We start from the raw sequence: 17,839 nt of genomic DNA on the forward strand, positions 1-17,839 counted from the left end.
ATTATACATCTCCATTTTATTTTTTGCATAATTACACAAATTTGAAAGTGAATGTTGGTGAGAGAACACAACAGTAGCTCGTCCAATAAAAGAGATTGCATCACCTGCCATGTCTCTCTAATTGGGACTGATACAGCTATGACAATACTGCATACAAAGTAAACATTGTCAGATTAAATAGTGTTCCATTTTTCCAGCTAGTGTTAGGTAATTAATAGAACCATAATGGTGGTAGTTGGATGACATGCATTTTTACACAGTTTAAATGAAAGTTGAGGTTTTATACTCTGTCCATGGTGCATATTACTAATACGTTTATAGGCAGTGTTGGTCTACTCTACATACTCTGCTTTTATTTTTCTTACAGAAAGCTAAGCTGGAAGCAAAACTACATCAGACAACAGCGGCAGCAGCTGCAGCAGCATCAGCAGTTGGTCCTGTTCACAACTCTGTGCCTTCCAACCCAGTAGCAGCACCAGGGTTCTTCATTCATCCTTCAGATGTCATTCCACCCACTCCAAAAACAACACCTCTGTTTATGACTCCACCTTTGACTCCACCAAATGAGGCAGTTTCTGCTGTTATCAATGCAGAGCTTGCTCAGCTTTTCCCTGGCTCAGTCATTGATCCTCCAACAGTTAATCTTGCTGCACATAACAAAAATGCAAACAAGTCTAGAACGGTAATTAATTTTCTAATGGAAATGAAACACTTAGATATATTCTTAACAATCAGGACTTAACAATCTGTTTTACTTTTTACTTGACTGATTAGTAACAATTCTGTTTATTGACTTTGGTTGAGATTTCACTACTAGATAAAAGAATTTCCTTTTCATGGCCTATTATAGAAAGGCAAGATTTTTTATGGGGGGAGGGAAGCAGGAAGGGATAGCTCAGTGGTTTGAGCATTGGCCTGCTAAACCCAGGGTTGTGAGTTCAATCCCTGAGGGGGCCATTTAGGGAACTGGGGTAAAAATCTGTCTGGGGATTGGTCCTGCTTTGAGCAGGAGGTTGGACTAGATGACCTTCTGAGGTCCCTTCCAACCCTAATCTTCTATGATTGTTTCTAAGATAGATAATGTCCCAAATTCTATTAAAAGAAAATAGATTCCTTATATAGAAGGTAACATAACCATGTAGCTGTAATATTGATCCTTTGAACAACGATTCAGTGGGTTTAAATCCATTGATTAGTATTAGTATTTCCTCATGGTGCATACTCGTGCAAAATATAGTGTAAGTGAAGTCAAGAATATCAGACCTGTAAATAGAAGGGACTGAATTTTTTTTTTAATTCTTACAGACTTATATGAAAAAGACCTTCATATACATAGAAATAGTATACATTTTAATGACCTCTTCAATTTTACTAGTGTTTCCTTCTCCTCCTCCTTCTCAGAATCCACTTGGATCTGGCCTTGCTCTTGCAATATCTCATGCTTCACATTTTCTTCAGCCCCCGCCTCATCAGTCCATTATTATAGAACGAATGCACTCAGGTAAAACCAGAACTCTTTCTTAACATCTTGGTTTTGTGTAATGTGATTTTCTGATAGAGGTTGAATATTTCCTAGAACACTTTGGTTAGTAGTCTAGCTGCAGTCCTATTTGTCTTTGTAAATAAATGTGTATAACTTTGTTACCATCGTATGCCAAGAAAGCTGAATGTACAAGGACACTTGATGGAAAAAATACTGCAAAGGAAGGTATATTGGGATCTCTACACAGGTACTTTAATGAAATACTCTTGCCAAAGGGCACAAATATCTATCTATATATTAGCTATTTATTTACTCTCTATAGCTTCCTATTATAGAGCAAGAAGAAATTTTGAAACTCTAGCAATACAAATGGTGAAATTAAGGAGAAAGCAGGCAACTGTTTTGCCCATGTAGCATGTGAAGAAGGGGCAACAAATAGGTTTTCCAGCACTTCATAACTATTCTAAATCTTTTAGAAACCTTGTATAAGTATACCACCAATTCTTATACCTTTATGCATTTAAGTTTTGTGTGTATGTGTACATACGGGTGTGTACACTTTGATGCATACATTGATTACCAGTACAATGTATCTAAGTCAAATATTTTGGACTCTTTACTATTATTTGCAAATGAAGTCATGTCTGTGATTCAGAACATCTTCAGTCAGATTGCAAGTTTAACGAGCTACTTAGATGTTTAGTAAAACTGCAAATTTTCACAAATATAGCCTTTCTGAACTATACTAAATCTATATACCAAACCACATTTCTGGACTTTGTATTTTGGTTAATTGGAATGGTACTGGTGCTTTCAGCCCATCTAACTTTTTTCATAGGAGCAAGAAGATTTGTGACCTTAGATTTTGGCAGACCTGTGCTGTTGACAGATGTATTGATTCCCACCTGTGGAGACTTGGCTTCCTTGTCAATTGACATTTGGACTTTAGGAGAAGAGGTGGATGGAAGACGATTGGTAGTAGCTACTGATATTAGCACACATTCACTCATTCTGCATGACTTAATACCACCACCTGTTTGCAGGTTCATGAAGGTAAAAAAAAAAAAAGCTAAAAATGAAAATACTTTCCCACAAATATTGATTCTTTGAATTTCTTATTCTTTTAAACTCTTTCAAATGGAAGTGTGATTTGTGTTAACTTTTCTTTATGCAACAATACAGGTTACATTACCTTTCGTTACAGATCACCGTAATTGGTCGATATGGTAGTACAAATGCTAGAGCCAAAATCCCATTAGGGTTTTACTATGGTCATACCTATATCTTGCCATTGGAAAGTGAACTGAAGTTAATGCATGATCCTCTAAGAGGAGAAGGTGAAGCTGCAAACCAGCCAGAAATTGATCAGCACTTAACCATGATGATTGCATTGCAAGAAGACATACAGTGCAGGTGGGAAGAAATGTGTACACAAATACTCAGTTACACTTGTTTTAAATAAACACTGGAAAGACCATGTCAGTAATTTTGTATTGCCACTTTCCAGGACTTCTTTAAAAATATCACAGTGTAACTTGGCCTTGTAATGTAGTACAGATGTTACAATATAAGCTCTGTGGTGTTGGTTTTAAAAAAAGTAAATAAGTCCTCTTTCCCTCCAATTTCAGTATTTATTTAATAGTGTATATAAAGTAACAAATATTGAGTTTTAGCAATTTAAATCTTAAATGTGTGTTGCTATATATGAATTTCAGTTGAAAGGTATGCTGGAATTTTCCCCCTGTAGGTACAACTTGGCATGCCATAGACTGGAAATCCTTTTGCAAAATATTGACCTGCCTCCACTCAACAGTGCTAACAATGCCCAGTATTTTTTGCGAAAACCAGATAAGGCAGTAGAGGAGGACAGTAGAGTGTTTTCTGCTTACCAGGACTGCATTCAGCTACAGCTTCAACTCAATTTGGCTCATCATGCTGTACAGAGGCTCAAAGTAGCTTTAGGTGCAAGCAGGAAGACACTAAAAGAACAACCTGACCCAAAAGAGCTGATTCAGATGTCCTCCACAGAGCAGTTACGCACCATCATCAGATACTTACTGGATACTTTACTTAGCTTACTTCATTCCTCCAATGGTTAGTGTTTTTTGTAATATTTGCAAATACATCAATTAAAATATTCAAGAACACTTCTACCAGTGTTCCAGAAACCTTGAAAAGCTCAATTTGCTAATTTCTTCAGATAGCTTTTTGAGCAAGAAGATATGCTAGTAGTGGTCATGTTTATTGTCCCATTCAGTACATAGAAAGCTCTTATATTATATTATATTGAAGTCACATGTACTATAAAATCAGGATGGACAAAAATGAATGATTTTAAAAAAAAGAAATGTAAAAAATGGATTATTTTATTTAAATACATTTTCCCATTTAAAAATAGACTTGTTTAAAATTAAATTTGAAATTGACAACCTACATTAAGGCCTAAACTTCTATAATTTAAAAAATCATTTAAATGAAAATATGCTGCATTGATGCGCTCTCATCAACTTTTAATGAGATAAAGGATGCTGCTCTTTTAATTATATACAGAATTGGGGGAACTTCTTTAATTTCTGAGGATAACTCAAGCGTTATAAATATCACAATATCAGGTACTGCATTAAGCATCTCTTAAGTCTTCATACTGGTGCGAATGCTGGTATTTACATTTTTCCAACTGTAAGTACTTAATTTTTTTGTGCGGGGAAGCTTTTGCCTTAATTACTTTTTGGTTTCAGATTTAGCTAGCAGAATATTTTCTTGATTTGGACTAGCGCATTCAAAGTGTATAGAAATTTGAAATGAGCAGGAAAGTTTGTTTGCCTCTTCCAGCCTATGAATAAAAACCCAGTAGGAGAGGATGAGGTCTACTAGTTCTAGAAACTTCAAAGGCCTGAGGCCAGATTTTTAAAGGTATATAGGCACCTAAAAATTCAGGTAGGTGCTGAATGGGATTTTCAGAAGCACCTAAGCAGGCATTCAAAAAGGTATTGACTTCCCATTGATTTCAATCCAAGTGTCCATCCAAAAATGGTGTTAATTTTTCTTATCTAAAAAATAATAAATGCATCATTCATTTAACATAATAAGTAAAAAGTAAGAATCTGAATAAATGTATGTTAAGCTATATAAATGCTTACATCTGATTTTAGTGTAGCCTTCTGGTTAGCAAAAAGTACCACTGAATTTAGTATAAAGTCTGGTTTTGGTTGCACATCAACATATTTTAATGGTTAGACCAGGTTCAATCTCATTGGCTTTCTTTAGTACTTCTTAGTTATTTTCCTAATGTAAAACAAGATTAAAATCAATGATTTAAATGCAAGTTTCTTGCTTCCTTAATTAGGTCATAATTATAATTGGTAAATTAAATCAGTCCATCCTACTTTAAATTAGGTAACCTAATTTAGCAATCACTGCATAAAATACTTAAATATTCATTGGAGCAGAGATTTGGACCTGAATCTCCCACATCCCCGGGAGTGCTCTAACCACTGGGCTATAGAGCATTTTTCCTCTCTCTGGCCTAATGAGTATTTTATACAAAATGGAACAGCTTCAACAGGAGAGATTTAGACCCACCCTAGAATACTCCATTGCCTAGTGGTTAGGTTCAAATCCCTGCTGCTCTCAGGGGATTTGAACCTGAGTCTCCTACATTCTGGGTGAGTGCTCTAACTGCTGGGCCGTTGGGTAAAAAGAGGGGGCGCCAACACATATTTTGTGCAGGGCTCAATCAATAGGTGTATTCCAAGGTGGCTTCTGAGCACACCTACTGGATTGGGCCTCAAAGAGGGAAGCCTAGTTTTAGGATCCATCCAGGGTTTAGGCATGAGCTAGATGTTGGGTGTCAGGACTCAGTAGGTGAATATGCACATACCCACCAGCAGATTTTTAGGCATCATTGGGACTACTTCAGTGGAAATTTAGGTGACTATAAAGTTAAGTAACAGCTGGGTGAGGATTTTGATTAGGCATCTAAATCCAAAATTATCATAAAATGGCAGTTAAGCAGTTAAATCCCCTTGTAGTTCTTTGGAGCTGAAGTCTCACTGAAATGGGACGTAAGCTCCTACATCACTTAAGCATTTTTGAAAATTTTAGTCTTAGCCTTTAATAGTCACATTTTTGCCTGTTAGAAATTTCTAACATAAAATTATAAATATAGGAAAAATCCATGTAACTTTGAACTTACTTCAGTAGCAATCTGGAGAACCAAACATGCTTTAAAAAAAAAAAAATTTAAACAAGTCATACATATAATGAAGCATACTGAAAATAAATGTAAAGCTTATGTTTTTGTATGGATACCTTTTGACTGTGTATTTTTACCTTACATTCACAGATGGGGGGGTGGGGAGAGGGGAAATGTTATCCAATTTATAGCATTCCTTATGAATGTAGTAATGTGCTACTCTTCAAAATCTGAAGACAAACACCTCTCCCCTTAAACGTCCATATGCATTTCTTTTGATTTCTTTCTCTTATAAGGGCACTCTGTTCCTGTGGTTCTGCAAAGTACGTTTCATGCTCAGGCTTGTGAAGAGTTATTTAAACATCTCTGTATCAGTGGGACCCCAAAGATACGATTGCACACTGGCCTTCTACTTGTTCAGCTGTGTGGAGGTGAAAGATGGTGGGGGCAGTTTCTCTCTAATGTTTTGCAGGAACTGTACAACTCGGAGCAACTTCTTATTTTCCCACAAGACAGGTAAAGTTGTTTTGGCATAGAGATATGTTGTAACGTTTACTGTGTATGAATGATTTTACATAATTTTATTGTAAAATGTTAGGTTTTTAACCTAGTATTTGGGAAGATGGCAGATGCATTTTTTCCCTACTAGCACTAACAGTAGAAGTCCAGAGGCTTGAAAAAATGCTAGTTCTGATTTTATATTTCCTATTGATGCTGTTTTTCAATATAATGTAAGCTTTTCATTTTAAAAAGGTCCCTTTTGATTTAAGCACTGATTGAAAAGATTACCTAAATAGGAGGTAAAGTACTGTCGTGTGTCTAGAGCCAAATGGACTTATCCAACTCACCACAAAGATGAGAACTTCCTTGTAATAAACTGATCTGATCACTACATCTAATTACAAAGAACAACCACTAAAATTATATTTAAAGAACAATTTCTTAACAGGAAATCTCCATTTTGGCAGTCTGATGCAACTTAAAAGTGAGTCCAATGCTTTCTGATGGAAAAGCAGAGTCAAAGTAGAGCATTTTTAAGTTGTAAAGGAAGTATATAAACTTGTAAGTTCTTAAGAGCATTACTTGCATGGATTTCTGCTACAGAAGTGAACACACTCAGAACTTTTGGCTTAGCAGTATCTGGGGATACAGGAGTACTCTGCCTCTGTCCTCTTGTGCTGATCTTGATCCGAAAATGTACAAAGGGACACGGCTCCACTCACTGGGCTTGTTGCTGTGAATTCAAGAGGCAGTGAGTAGGTATTCAGTGGTGTCAGTCACTGCCTCTGTCTTTTCTCTTGAAATAATTTACCTCTTTCTCATATCTTACCAGCTTTAAGCTGTGCCCTTCCAGCATTTCTGTGATGGCCAAGAACACTTTGTACCCATTTTTCGCTTTAAGAGACTTAAAGTTGCATTCATGCTGTGTGCAGCACCTCTAGTAACTGCACATATCAAAACTCGAGTCTCCTGAAACTCCACCTGTTGGGACTAATGTTTGGAGGTGCCAGTGCCAGGTATATAGGTTTTGTGCCTCTTGGAAGTTCATTGTCTAGTAAACTTGACAGTGTTATCCTGCTATGCAAGCTTGGATGTAAAGGACCATATCAAGCTGCCCTTGAGGATCTCTGATTTAGTTTGATTTAGTTTTATTCCCTGACACTGGAAGTTAGGAGTCAGTTCAGCTGTCAAGTACCACATTCACTTTGCTGGCATGTTCAGGTAGCAGGTCTTTGAAGAACTCTCTTACTAAGTATTGTGACTTTTTTCTGATCAAAGTGGTGCCATGACTCAGTAATTCTTGATCTATAACTATGGGTCAACTTCATTGTGCAAGACATTCTTTGTATCAGGAACCTCATTAGTGCACTGGTGCCTTCCTTTGTCTTGGGTGTCTTTGTCTCATCTCTGCAGTGGATGTGTCTGCATGGGGAAACCACGGTTCTGTCCCTTAGTATAAGAGACTTAGACAACTAGATGAGTGGCCCTTCCCATTAATTATAAAAAGCCTACTGGGATCTCTGGTTGACCTCAACATCCATACTTATCTCCAAAATAGTGATTCACATTATCCAGTCCCACAGCAGGAGTGTGAATTCACCTAAACTCAACCATTATTCAGCTCTGTAGTTATTCTCTAGCCCAACTAAAATCAGGGAAATCTTGCGGGCCAAGCAAAGTGAGGCCTTACGCTCAATTCAATGGAGCAACATGATGGTTTTTGAAAACATCTGTTCAGGACCCTATTGATAAAAAATGAAAAGCCTGATGTCCACATATGTAAATGTTATGATTATATAGGAGGCGGGAAAGGCAATGATCTCAGAGGCCTTCGCAGGGGAGGAGAGTCATGCTACATATAGGAGTGAGGCAGTGACCTCAGGGTTAGAGTTCAATGTGGAGGTTAGGGTGTCTCTACTATGGCTGGGCCCCCTGCCTGGGTTGCCTAAGGGAATGTCATAGTGGCTGGCCTTAAGGGGGCAAGGTTCCATCTGAGTATACAACTCAGCCTACATGAGCAATGAAATGTGCAACCCTCTCTAGTCCTCACTCACCACCTAAGAACAGGGAGCCAGGAAGATGTTTTATATAGCATGTCTGTAGACAGTATAAAGTAACAAATAGTGTCAGCTCAATACAACTTCCTAAACTGGGACAAACTGCTTCCACTGTTACATGAGTAAGGCTGCGAGTCTGTCAGGGAGGTCATGATTCCATTACCTTCATGACTTGTGCAGTGGCTGGTGCTGGCACTAGCAGCAGCAGTTTGGGTGTGTGGGAGGAGGCTCAGGGCTAGGGGCAGGGAGTTGGGGGGCACTTACCTCAGGGTGCAGGGTTCCCACTGCATGGCCCTTCAGCTCCTCCTAGGCAGAGGGGACTGAGGGGGGGTCTGCTTGCTGCCTGCACCCGCAGGCCCCACCCCAGCAACTCCCATTGGCTGCGGTTCCAGGGTGCTTGGGGGGCAGGGAGGAAAAAGGAGGGGCGGTTCCAGGCCAATGGGAACTGCGCAGTCGGCAGTTGTAGCGGGAGTAGTGCATGGAGCCCCCGGCCCCTCCGCCACCTAGGAGCTGCAGGGACACGCGGAGCCTCCCCAACACCTGCAGTGCCCACGGACTGCCCTCATGCCCCCTCCCTCCTAAGCACCTGTGGCCCCCCACCCAAGTTTTAGTTAGGGATATATAGTAAAAGTCATGGACAGTCATGGGCTGTGAATTTTTTATTACACGTCAGCTGTCCATGACTCTTTTACTAAAAATACCTGTGACTAAAATGTAGCCTTATACATTAGTTGTCGAAGTGAGACCAAGGAGGATGACTAATTAGAGCTGTATTTTAACAAAATTCTGAGAAACTGGGGCAGGTAAAAATCCTTTTTTTCTTTGCAGAATAATTTCATAGATACAACATGAGCATAAGATAGACCACTAATGAGGTTTCCTCTCCCAGCTGTTGCCAGAACTAGAGCTGGGTGAATACAGTTTTTTTTGTTTGTTTGCTGCCAATTTCAGAAAAATCAGTGTCTAGAAAACAAATTTTTTTGTTTTGAAACAAAAAATTCAGAATTAGAAATTCACAAAAAAGTTCATGTTGGGTTAAATAAAATGCCTCCTTCAACAAGACCTGACATTTTTATTTCAATTTTGGGCATTTTATAAAGAGAGGGAGCAATAATGGCAATTCAGACATTCAGAATGACAATGATCAGTTATTGCGCCGGGGAAAAAAATGAGAATTACTGCATAAGTTAGTGCACTTACGTAGGCTATGTGAGACCCAAGTTCAAGTCCCTGCTCCAATGACTTAATTTTTTTTAAAAGTAGAACAGCTTCAATAGGAGAAATTGTGTCCCCCACACCAGGCTATCCCATAGCCCATTGGATAGAGAGCTTACCTGTAATATGGGAGATTGTAGTTCACATTCCTTGTTCACATCAGACAGAGAAGGAATCAAACCTGGGTGTCTCAAATTCCAGCTCAGTGCACTAACCACTGGGCTAAAAGTTATAAATAGGGTGGTGCCATCACCACCACCACCTCCTCCACCAGCCTAAAAAATAAATGTAAAAATGAACAATTTCATTTCAGCATTTCCAAAACATTTCAATTTTTCAGTTCAGTAACTACTTGACAACCGTGACCCAATTTCATGAATAGTTTTGGTTTGACCAAAACTTCATTTTTCAGCATATAGGTTTTTTTGACAGAAAAATTTCATGCAGCTCTAGCTGGAACAGGTGCTTTAGACAAACCCCGTAATACATAATTATAGAATAACTCCCAGAGAGGAAGTTGCTTCCTCAATACCTAACCAGTTAGTGGTAGTTCTGTTTTAGTGATTGTGGTTTCTATCCCATTGTCCACTTTTCTGCTTACTGCAATTGTGGATATTATTATCCATAATCTTTTTTGAATAGTACTAATCTCTTGGATTTAATACCTTAGGGTAATGAGTGAAAGGAATGTAATGATTCTTTAACATTTCTGTTCATCATCATATTAAATGCTACAAGCAGACACATCATGAGATCTGCAGCTCAGATTTCTTGGGTTATTAATAGGCAACAAGTGTATCAAATTCTATACAAACGCATTGCTAATTACATTTAATAGCTATATAGGGCTTATCTCTTCTGGGATCTCTCAAAGGCTATTGGGATTGGTTTTTGAGGTTTTTGCAGTTCACTATTAACTCTGAAACTTAATGATGACACTTCAAATGCTAGTATTGTTACACTTTTTCCGTGACTTGTCCTAACAAAAACATGGTCTGTCTTAGCCAGTGTGGTTGAATCGTACCCATCATGTCTTTCCTTCTGGTCACTTCAAAGGTGACTACAAGGAAATACAACAGCAAAATATAAATGTGAATCACAATTCTTTCATGTTTTTCAGTGGTGGTATTAGTACTGCACTCAGGTGATCTAGCAACATACCTGTGCTTTGGAGGGACTGAATAGGGACTCCTGAAGACTCTGATGCTCTTTCCACATTTGCAAGGGTTGCTTCACAGCAACATGAGCTGCAAGGTTTAGATGGGTTTTCATCACAGAGCTGTTAAAATACAGCTCTAATTAGTCATCACAGAGATCTCAGTTACTAGTGGTTTAGGAAGTAAGAAGGTGAGTTGAAAACAGCTCCATAGAAATATAAATCAAGCAGCACCTGGAACACAGGTCTAACCTCTTTGGAGTAAGAGCAAAAGACTAGGGCTGAGAATCAAACCTAGGTCTTAAGTGTAATAAACTTAATTGCGCGGTCTCAAGGCCAGCCCATTAGTAATCTTCATTATTCAGATTTGATACTATTCTTAAAAAAGATGGTGGTAATTTTCGGAACATCTGCCATAAATATTTGGCTGCTGTATTGGGGTGTGCAGGCTTTTGTAGGCTTAAAATACATGGGCCAGCCTGTTCACTTTACCTCTCATAGGAAAAACTTCTGCTGCCACTTGAGCTCTCCCTTGTCCTCCTGGATTCTTTGACGAGTCAAAGGTTGGAAAATTCTCTTGCTCACATAGGTGTTCCAGCAAACTCAAAGCAGTGAGTTCTGAACTTTGCTTTTGAGCTCGGTGCCATCAAAAAGTATCACCTTATTCCCTCTTCATGACCTACTGTCAGTTAAATAGAAGAGTTTGTTCCCTTGGGAAAAAATTATGGTAAATTGTTAAAATGAAGGTTACAAAAAACCTTACATTTCAGGCAAAAGGAGTGCACCTACAGTGGAATAATGTGCTGTGGATAATGTGGTAGATGGGGAATTCAATCCATGTATGCTTTCAAATATTCACTGTTTTACAATACCCAGAATTATAATATTAAAGTAAGGACAAGTAGAATAGGAAATGAAACTGGTAAATTCTCAGTGAAGAAAATGCATAAATTGGGAACGCTGCAGGCTTCTAATGGTAAGTTACTGCAGATGACTTAAGGTTAAAATGAGACACTGCAGATTTGATATTATTACATTGCCCCTCTGATAGTACAAATTGAACCGTGCCTATCATTTTGAACTACAGCGCTCATTTTTTTTACTTTTACCTTCCTTAATCTTTGATTTCAACGTGTGGAGATGTTGTTTGATGTATTTTCCAAGAAGTATTACTGTGTTTAAATGCTTTTTATCTGAATTATAACTGAAAAGTATTGTTCAGTGTGTTAAACATTTTTAATTTTATTTTTAGGGTCTTCGTGTTGCTTTCCTGCATTGGCCAAAGGTCACTTAGCAACAGTGGTGTCTTAGAAAGTTTGCTTAATCTCTTGGATAACCTGCTGTCACCTCTGCAACCTCATTTACCTATGCACAGGCGCACTGAAGGTAGTACTTCATTTTAGAAGCTATATTTTCAGATTAGATCTTGATTCTAATTAAAGAGTATATTTTCATAACGGGGGCCTGATTGCACCTACTATCAAAGCAGGTTAAGTTAAAATCCCCTTTTTTGCTTATTTGGAAACATTGATTTTTTTGTGGGGGGTTAAAATTTCACATTCTTGGTCTTTGCCCAGACTTGACTTTTTTTCCTTGAAGTTTTGAGCAAAATCTGCCTCACTATTCTTGTTCAGTTAGGATGAAAAGGACATTTACATGTTCAAAAAATTATCCCACTGTGTTTTCAGATAGCTGTAGCAAAATTGTCTGAATTTCAGAATTAGGCACAGATACAGTTCTCTTTGGGAACTAGTCTTTGCTCATTTAGCAAATATAATTGGATTTAATTTGACCAAATTATGTCTGTTTGAAAATTAATAGAGCATGCGGACTATAAAATTGCGTTAAGTGCATAGCTAAAGTGCCCTTAACTCATGAGTAGCTAAATGTTTTTTTCTAAATGTTCTGACTTAAAATGTTCATAGCTCTCTAAAAATACTCAATTGAGTAGACTCGCTTTGTACAGCATCTTAAAATCATGACAAATTTGAAGAAAATCAGTTAATTATCTTTGAAATTTGTGAAAATTTTAAATTATGGACCATCCCTTAACTCATGTACACTTACAAAGTTATAAAAGGCTCGTCAGCTTGGATTTATAGGTTTGCAAGCTTGGTAAATGCCAGCTGGCTCTCTCTGCCTTCCTACTATCCTGAATCCCTCAAACAAAGATTTGTAAGTGAACGAGGGGAGTTGACTTATTGCTCCCCATCAGTCTATCAAAGGCTATCACTGCCATACCCTCTCACTTGGTTCTCATAAGTTCTTATGATCTGCCTCTGCAATTCCTCCACCCCTTCAGCTCTCTTCCCACAGCTGCCAATTTCTCCCTTATCTTTTTGCATCACTATTCCTGCTCACTGAGGACTTAAGAGCTTCATCTCTGTTGGTTTTCCAGCTTCCTTCCTCTTGGGCAACACAGGTGAACACTAGGGAATTACTGAGTGTGTGGTGAGCGCACCAAGTGTGACAGAATTCCCAGTAGAGGGGAAGGGGTGAGAAGAAGCATCAAATGTATGTAGGGAGCAAGAAAAGGAGTGAGAAACTAATGGTTCTCTCCCATAAGTCCTTCCGCTAAAAGTCAGAAAATAAACAAGACACAACAGTAGGGGAGAAAAAGAAGGTGTTTTGGGTGAAAGTGAGGGGAAGTGCTAAAATTTGAGATGGAAGGGGAAAAAGGGAAGAGAGTTTAAGAAGTACTTAGATATTAAGAGAAGTTGAAGAACAGAGGTATTGATATGGATAGATGGAAAAGACATAGTATGATCATTTAAAAAAAAAAAAACCCCAAACAACTTTTAGACATCTTTCTGTGGACCAGACTCCTATACTGTAGATTATATTCCTTGTTTTTTTAGTCTGAAACCTGGACTGGTGTGCAACAATAGTCGCCCAGATGAGCCATCCTACCTCTTGTCCCTCTAGTCTGCATTGCCAGTTCCAGGCCCTACCATTAAGTCTCTTCTGTTACCATTTAGGATGGGGCAATATGTTCCAATGGACAGAGTACCGAATGGGGAAGTGAGAGTGCCTGGATTCTGTTGCTTGCTCTGCCAATGACTGGGTGTGACACCTTGGGCAAATGAATTTTTTGTGCCTTGGTTTTCTTATCTGTAAATTGGAAATAATGATACTTGAGTTTACTGAGCATTTTGAGATTAAATGGACAAAATGTCCTGTATAAAAACTAAGTAGGTATTAAATGTGCCACTTAAATATAGTACTTACACACAGATATGAAAATGTGACTTTTAGCCTGCAATGTGGTACACAATAATCTTTGGCCTACTGGTGCATGTTGTGTCTATATAGGCATCCAGTTTAATTAAAGACATTGGTTGAGTGACCTGTTTGATTTTATAGGCTGATGGACATTGATGCACACTAATTAGTGTGTTTTATAACTGTTTTGAGGACAGAAGAATGACTCATTGATTCAGAAGGATTTCTTGTGTGATGTACAAGTAGGTTTTGTGTGACTCTCATGCAAAAATCCCCACCTCCCCTGTTAGCATGTGTGAGGCCAATGCAGGCAATAATGACATTAGTGCTACCAATTTGTAGGAGGTACTGTGTCTTGCCTCGGTGTGAGGGTTTCAGCTTTCCTAGCAACTGGCTGAGATTTCACTTTGAATGAGAGCTAGCCTGCTGAGGAGCCATCTGTGGAAAACAAGGAAACGTTAGTGAGTTGAGAAGAATAACTGCCCCTTTGTTTGTGGGGCCTTGTTTGCTTTTTGTTACCAAGGTTCACATTCAAGGGGACATTAACAGTGAGGGAGAATCCTATTTCCATTTTCATGTGATGAGAAGAATTGTGATCTTTGCTTTTGGACCTTACTTCAGCTCTTCATGATTCCCTTCCTCCCAACTTCTTTCTGTGCTCTGAGACCCCATGCAGTGATTCTTGAGTGCAAGTCCTTTCCTCTGCCTGTGGAAGGAAACATGAAAGCCATTATTACCTGGAACTGTGTAGACCATAAAATGTCCGTGTGGGGATTCTTTAAGCATTGCTTCTCTGATTTAGTAAATTTTTGAAATTAGAACAATCACTCAAATGTCACCTGAAACCTACTTGTTTAAGGGGTATTGGACATTCCCATGATCAGCTGGGTTGTAATGCTGGTATCCAGACTCCTAGACTATGTGGCAACTGTTGAAGATGAAGCAGCAACAGCCAAGAAGCCTTTGAATGGAAAAGAGAGGGAGAGATTCCTGACAGGTATGGAACACTTATAATATTTCTAATTCAAGTCTAGATTTTAGAGATCTTTGTAAAATGTTCAGTACTGCCAGCTCCAGTGTTCAAAAATGAGTCAGAATCATGAGATTTTAAAAATACAGTTTGGGATCTATTTATGAGCCTTTTGGTTCTTGAGCAATTTATGGTTTACATTTTCAAACTCTTTGTCACAACCATGATGGGTATAAACTTTATTTTAAAAAAAAAAAAAAAGTTGAGATTCTCAATTATCCCATGATACCAGGAGCTGGAGCTTAAAGAAACACAAAATATTTTGAGACTGTCAGTAATATGGTGAGAGTTGGCAACACTGTTAAACTGAAAAAAGGACAGGAGACACTGGATATGGTTTAATCAGGCTGCAACTTTATTATTAGATGTCTGGGACTACCTGGCAGATAAGTGTACTGTTCAAGTAACTCCATAATCATTTCAATATCTACCCAGGGGTTTCTGCTGGTCCCCAGCCAACCCATTGCTGGGACGTGATTGTATCCCCCTCCCCCTCCCTCAAATAGGTTATAAAGGAAAGGGGGGGTTGACTCCCTGCCATGCCAGTCATAGAACCCCTGTTCCACTCCTTAAACAAACATCTCCTTTAAGTCCTTTTACCAAGCCATTTATCTGGTCACTGTATCCCTTCCCTCTGGAATACCTGCACTGGACATCCACTCCATACTCTAGGCTATGATGTCACAACTCATTACTTAACTCCCTTCCCTGTTCACCATAATAAAGCCTCCCCAAACCTGCTGTGGGTAAAGCAAAAACCACACCACATCATCTTGGTCAATCTGGTGGTGAGGGAAAATTCCTTCCTAGCCCCCCGAGACAGGAGTGGCTAGTGCAATGCCCACAGTGGGTCCAGACCAAACTTAGTATTTTGCCATTTCCAAGGGGAAGGAGGGTGAGTGCTGCTCTGCCTGGTCCTGAGAAAAGGGGCTTCCTGTCAGGCTTGCTCTTGGTCAACTCTCCAGCCCTTTCAGTCCCTGGGGGATGAGTCAACATTATCACGCTAACCCACTCTACATTTTCAGTAGCTTCTGTGCCTCTCTCTCACACCCCACCTGTAAAGTGCTATACTCCTTTCCCCAGCAAGCTGGACAATGGTGCCCATACTTAAGGTGTGGTGCGGTCAACTTGAGGTTTGTGTGACTGTGTTTGTAGGTAACATGTGAGGAGAATGGTGTGTTTGATTAAGTGCATTTCAATTTCTAGGTTAGTTGTGATTGGGGTGGGTTTTTTTTGTTTGTTTTTTTTAAGTAGTGTCATCTTTCAAGAGGAGAAATGTGAGTGATAAGTACCGGTATTCACATTATGGTGCTTTTGGTTTGTATGAGTTGAACTAGTCTTGTTTGTTCTTTTCATACTTCAGAACTTGAAAATAGTAAATGCAAAATTGTACTGTTGACCTTTTCAAGCTATGCAATAATGCTGCCACCTAAAGTGAGGATTGCGTGACAGATAGTTTAGTAGAAGCCTTAAATTTAATGCTCCATTTTTATATTTAGTTTATAGAATTAATTCTTTTTGCTCTCAACTATTTTAGGAACTGTTAAAAGTGAGCCTCAAATGTTGATATATGTTTCTTTCCATTAGGCAACCAATGGAGTTTTATTAATAATAGCCTACATACCCAGAACCTGAGCAGATCTTCTAAAGGCAACAGTAGCCTAGATAGATTGTACTCCAGAAAGATCAGAAAGCAACTTGTTCATCATAAACAGGTAACTTTCAATGTGTACTGGCACTTTTAATGTAAGATACTTTTTTAGTAATGTACCTTATTTCTTAAAATTCCAGCTTTGGGCACGGAGCTCATTCAATCTTGCTTTTGCAGAGGCCTGGTTCTGTAGCTAAAAGCTGTCTATCTCTCTTGACATGTATTTCAAACTGCAGGGCATGGGATCTGCTGAAATCATTCTAGTCTTGTGGAGCATATTGTTATACTTCCCTGTGGTCCATATTTGATAGTAAAACTTTTGCATTTTTGGTGAATCAACAAACATCCGAGCACAAGCTTCTAGAGGCTGACCAGCTATAATTCAACAGTATATCATTTTAAGACTGTGTTCACTTTTAAATGCACCTATACAGGTTTTGTGACCCTGTGTTCATATCTAAAAATTCTCTTAAAATATTGGTGGGTCTTAAACCTAATCTGCTCCGACTCTGCTGGCAGCCCATTGAAGTTGTATAATTTAAAGTTGTACAAAAACTAAACTTAAAAAGGCTCAAATTGCAATTTTAATTGAAGTTTACTATCATATGAAAATACTGATCCTTTTCGCATCTTATTGCTTAATTTTTTTGTTTTTCCTATTAACATTTTCTTTTAGCAACTTAACTTATTAAAAGCAAAACAGAAGGCTTTGGTGGAACAGATGGAAAAAGAGAAAATACAAAGCAACAAAGGATCATCATACAAACTTTTAGTAGAACAGGCAAAACTAAAGCAGGCTACTTCAAAGGTATGATGTTCTGAAACTGCAGTTCACTTGTTGTCTTTTGTGTGAAAAGACCTGTTCCTGCAAAATCATTTTTGTCCTGGGTTGACTTTATACAAAAAAAAGTGTTTCATTCTGGCTCTTTTCAAGGCTGTTCTGTTTGCCGAATTCAGCAGCCATCTGTAAATGTCTGGCTTGGGAAAAATGTTTTAGTTGATTCTGCTACAGGCACCTTTTAGCTGATCATAGCCAAAATCACCAATAACCTAGAAGCATTTGTAGTGTCAAACTCGTCTATAAATCACAGTAAACACCTGACAGCACTTGTCTATAAAGAACTGAAAGTGTGCTTTATATGGCTAACTTATGAGTGTGATTTTTTTCAAGGAAATTGTCTTGGGTGAGTAGCCAAACAGTAAGCATGCCAATACTTCTCCTCCCAAAGCAAACACATGCTGTATTGAAAACACTTCCTCTTATTTTTAGGAAGTTTAGCTTTCTACAAGCATGGTGGCAACATATAAATCCTAGCTTCTTGTTATGAG

General features: G+C 38.5%; 1 protein-coding gene across 1 annotated transcript in view; it reads left to right on the plus strand.

Moving 5' to 3' along the window:
- The window catches only part of BIRC6 (baculoviral IAP repeat containing 6), a 299,904-nt gene that overhangs the window by 83,284 nt on the left and 198,781 nt on the right, over window positions 1-17,839 (plus strand). Inside the window, 10 exon segments of the mRNA XM_045011913.1 lie at window positions 368-682; window positions 1,402-1,501; window positions 2,322-2,536; window positions 2,688-2,896; window positions 3,231-3,577; window positions 5,975-6,194; window positions 11,860-11,993; window positions 14,689-14,826; window positions 16,447-16,574; window positions 17,187-17,318. Of these exon segments, the coding sequence (XP_044867848.1) occupies window positions 368-682; window positions 1,402-1,501; window positions 2,322-2,536; window positions 2,688-2,896; window positions 3,231-3,577; window positions 5,975-6,194; window positions 11,860-11,993; window positions 14,689-14,826; window positions 16,447-16,574; window positions 17,187-17,318 (1,938 nt within the window).

Source organism: Mauremys mutica, chromosome 3, assembly GCF_020497125.1.
Source record: "Mauremys mutica isolate MM-2020 ecotype Southern chromosome 3, ASM2049712v1, whole genome shotgun sequence".
Lineage (NCBI taxonomy): Eukaryota > Metazoa > Chordata > Testudines > Geoemydidae > Mauremys > Mauremys mutica.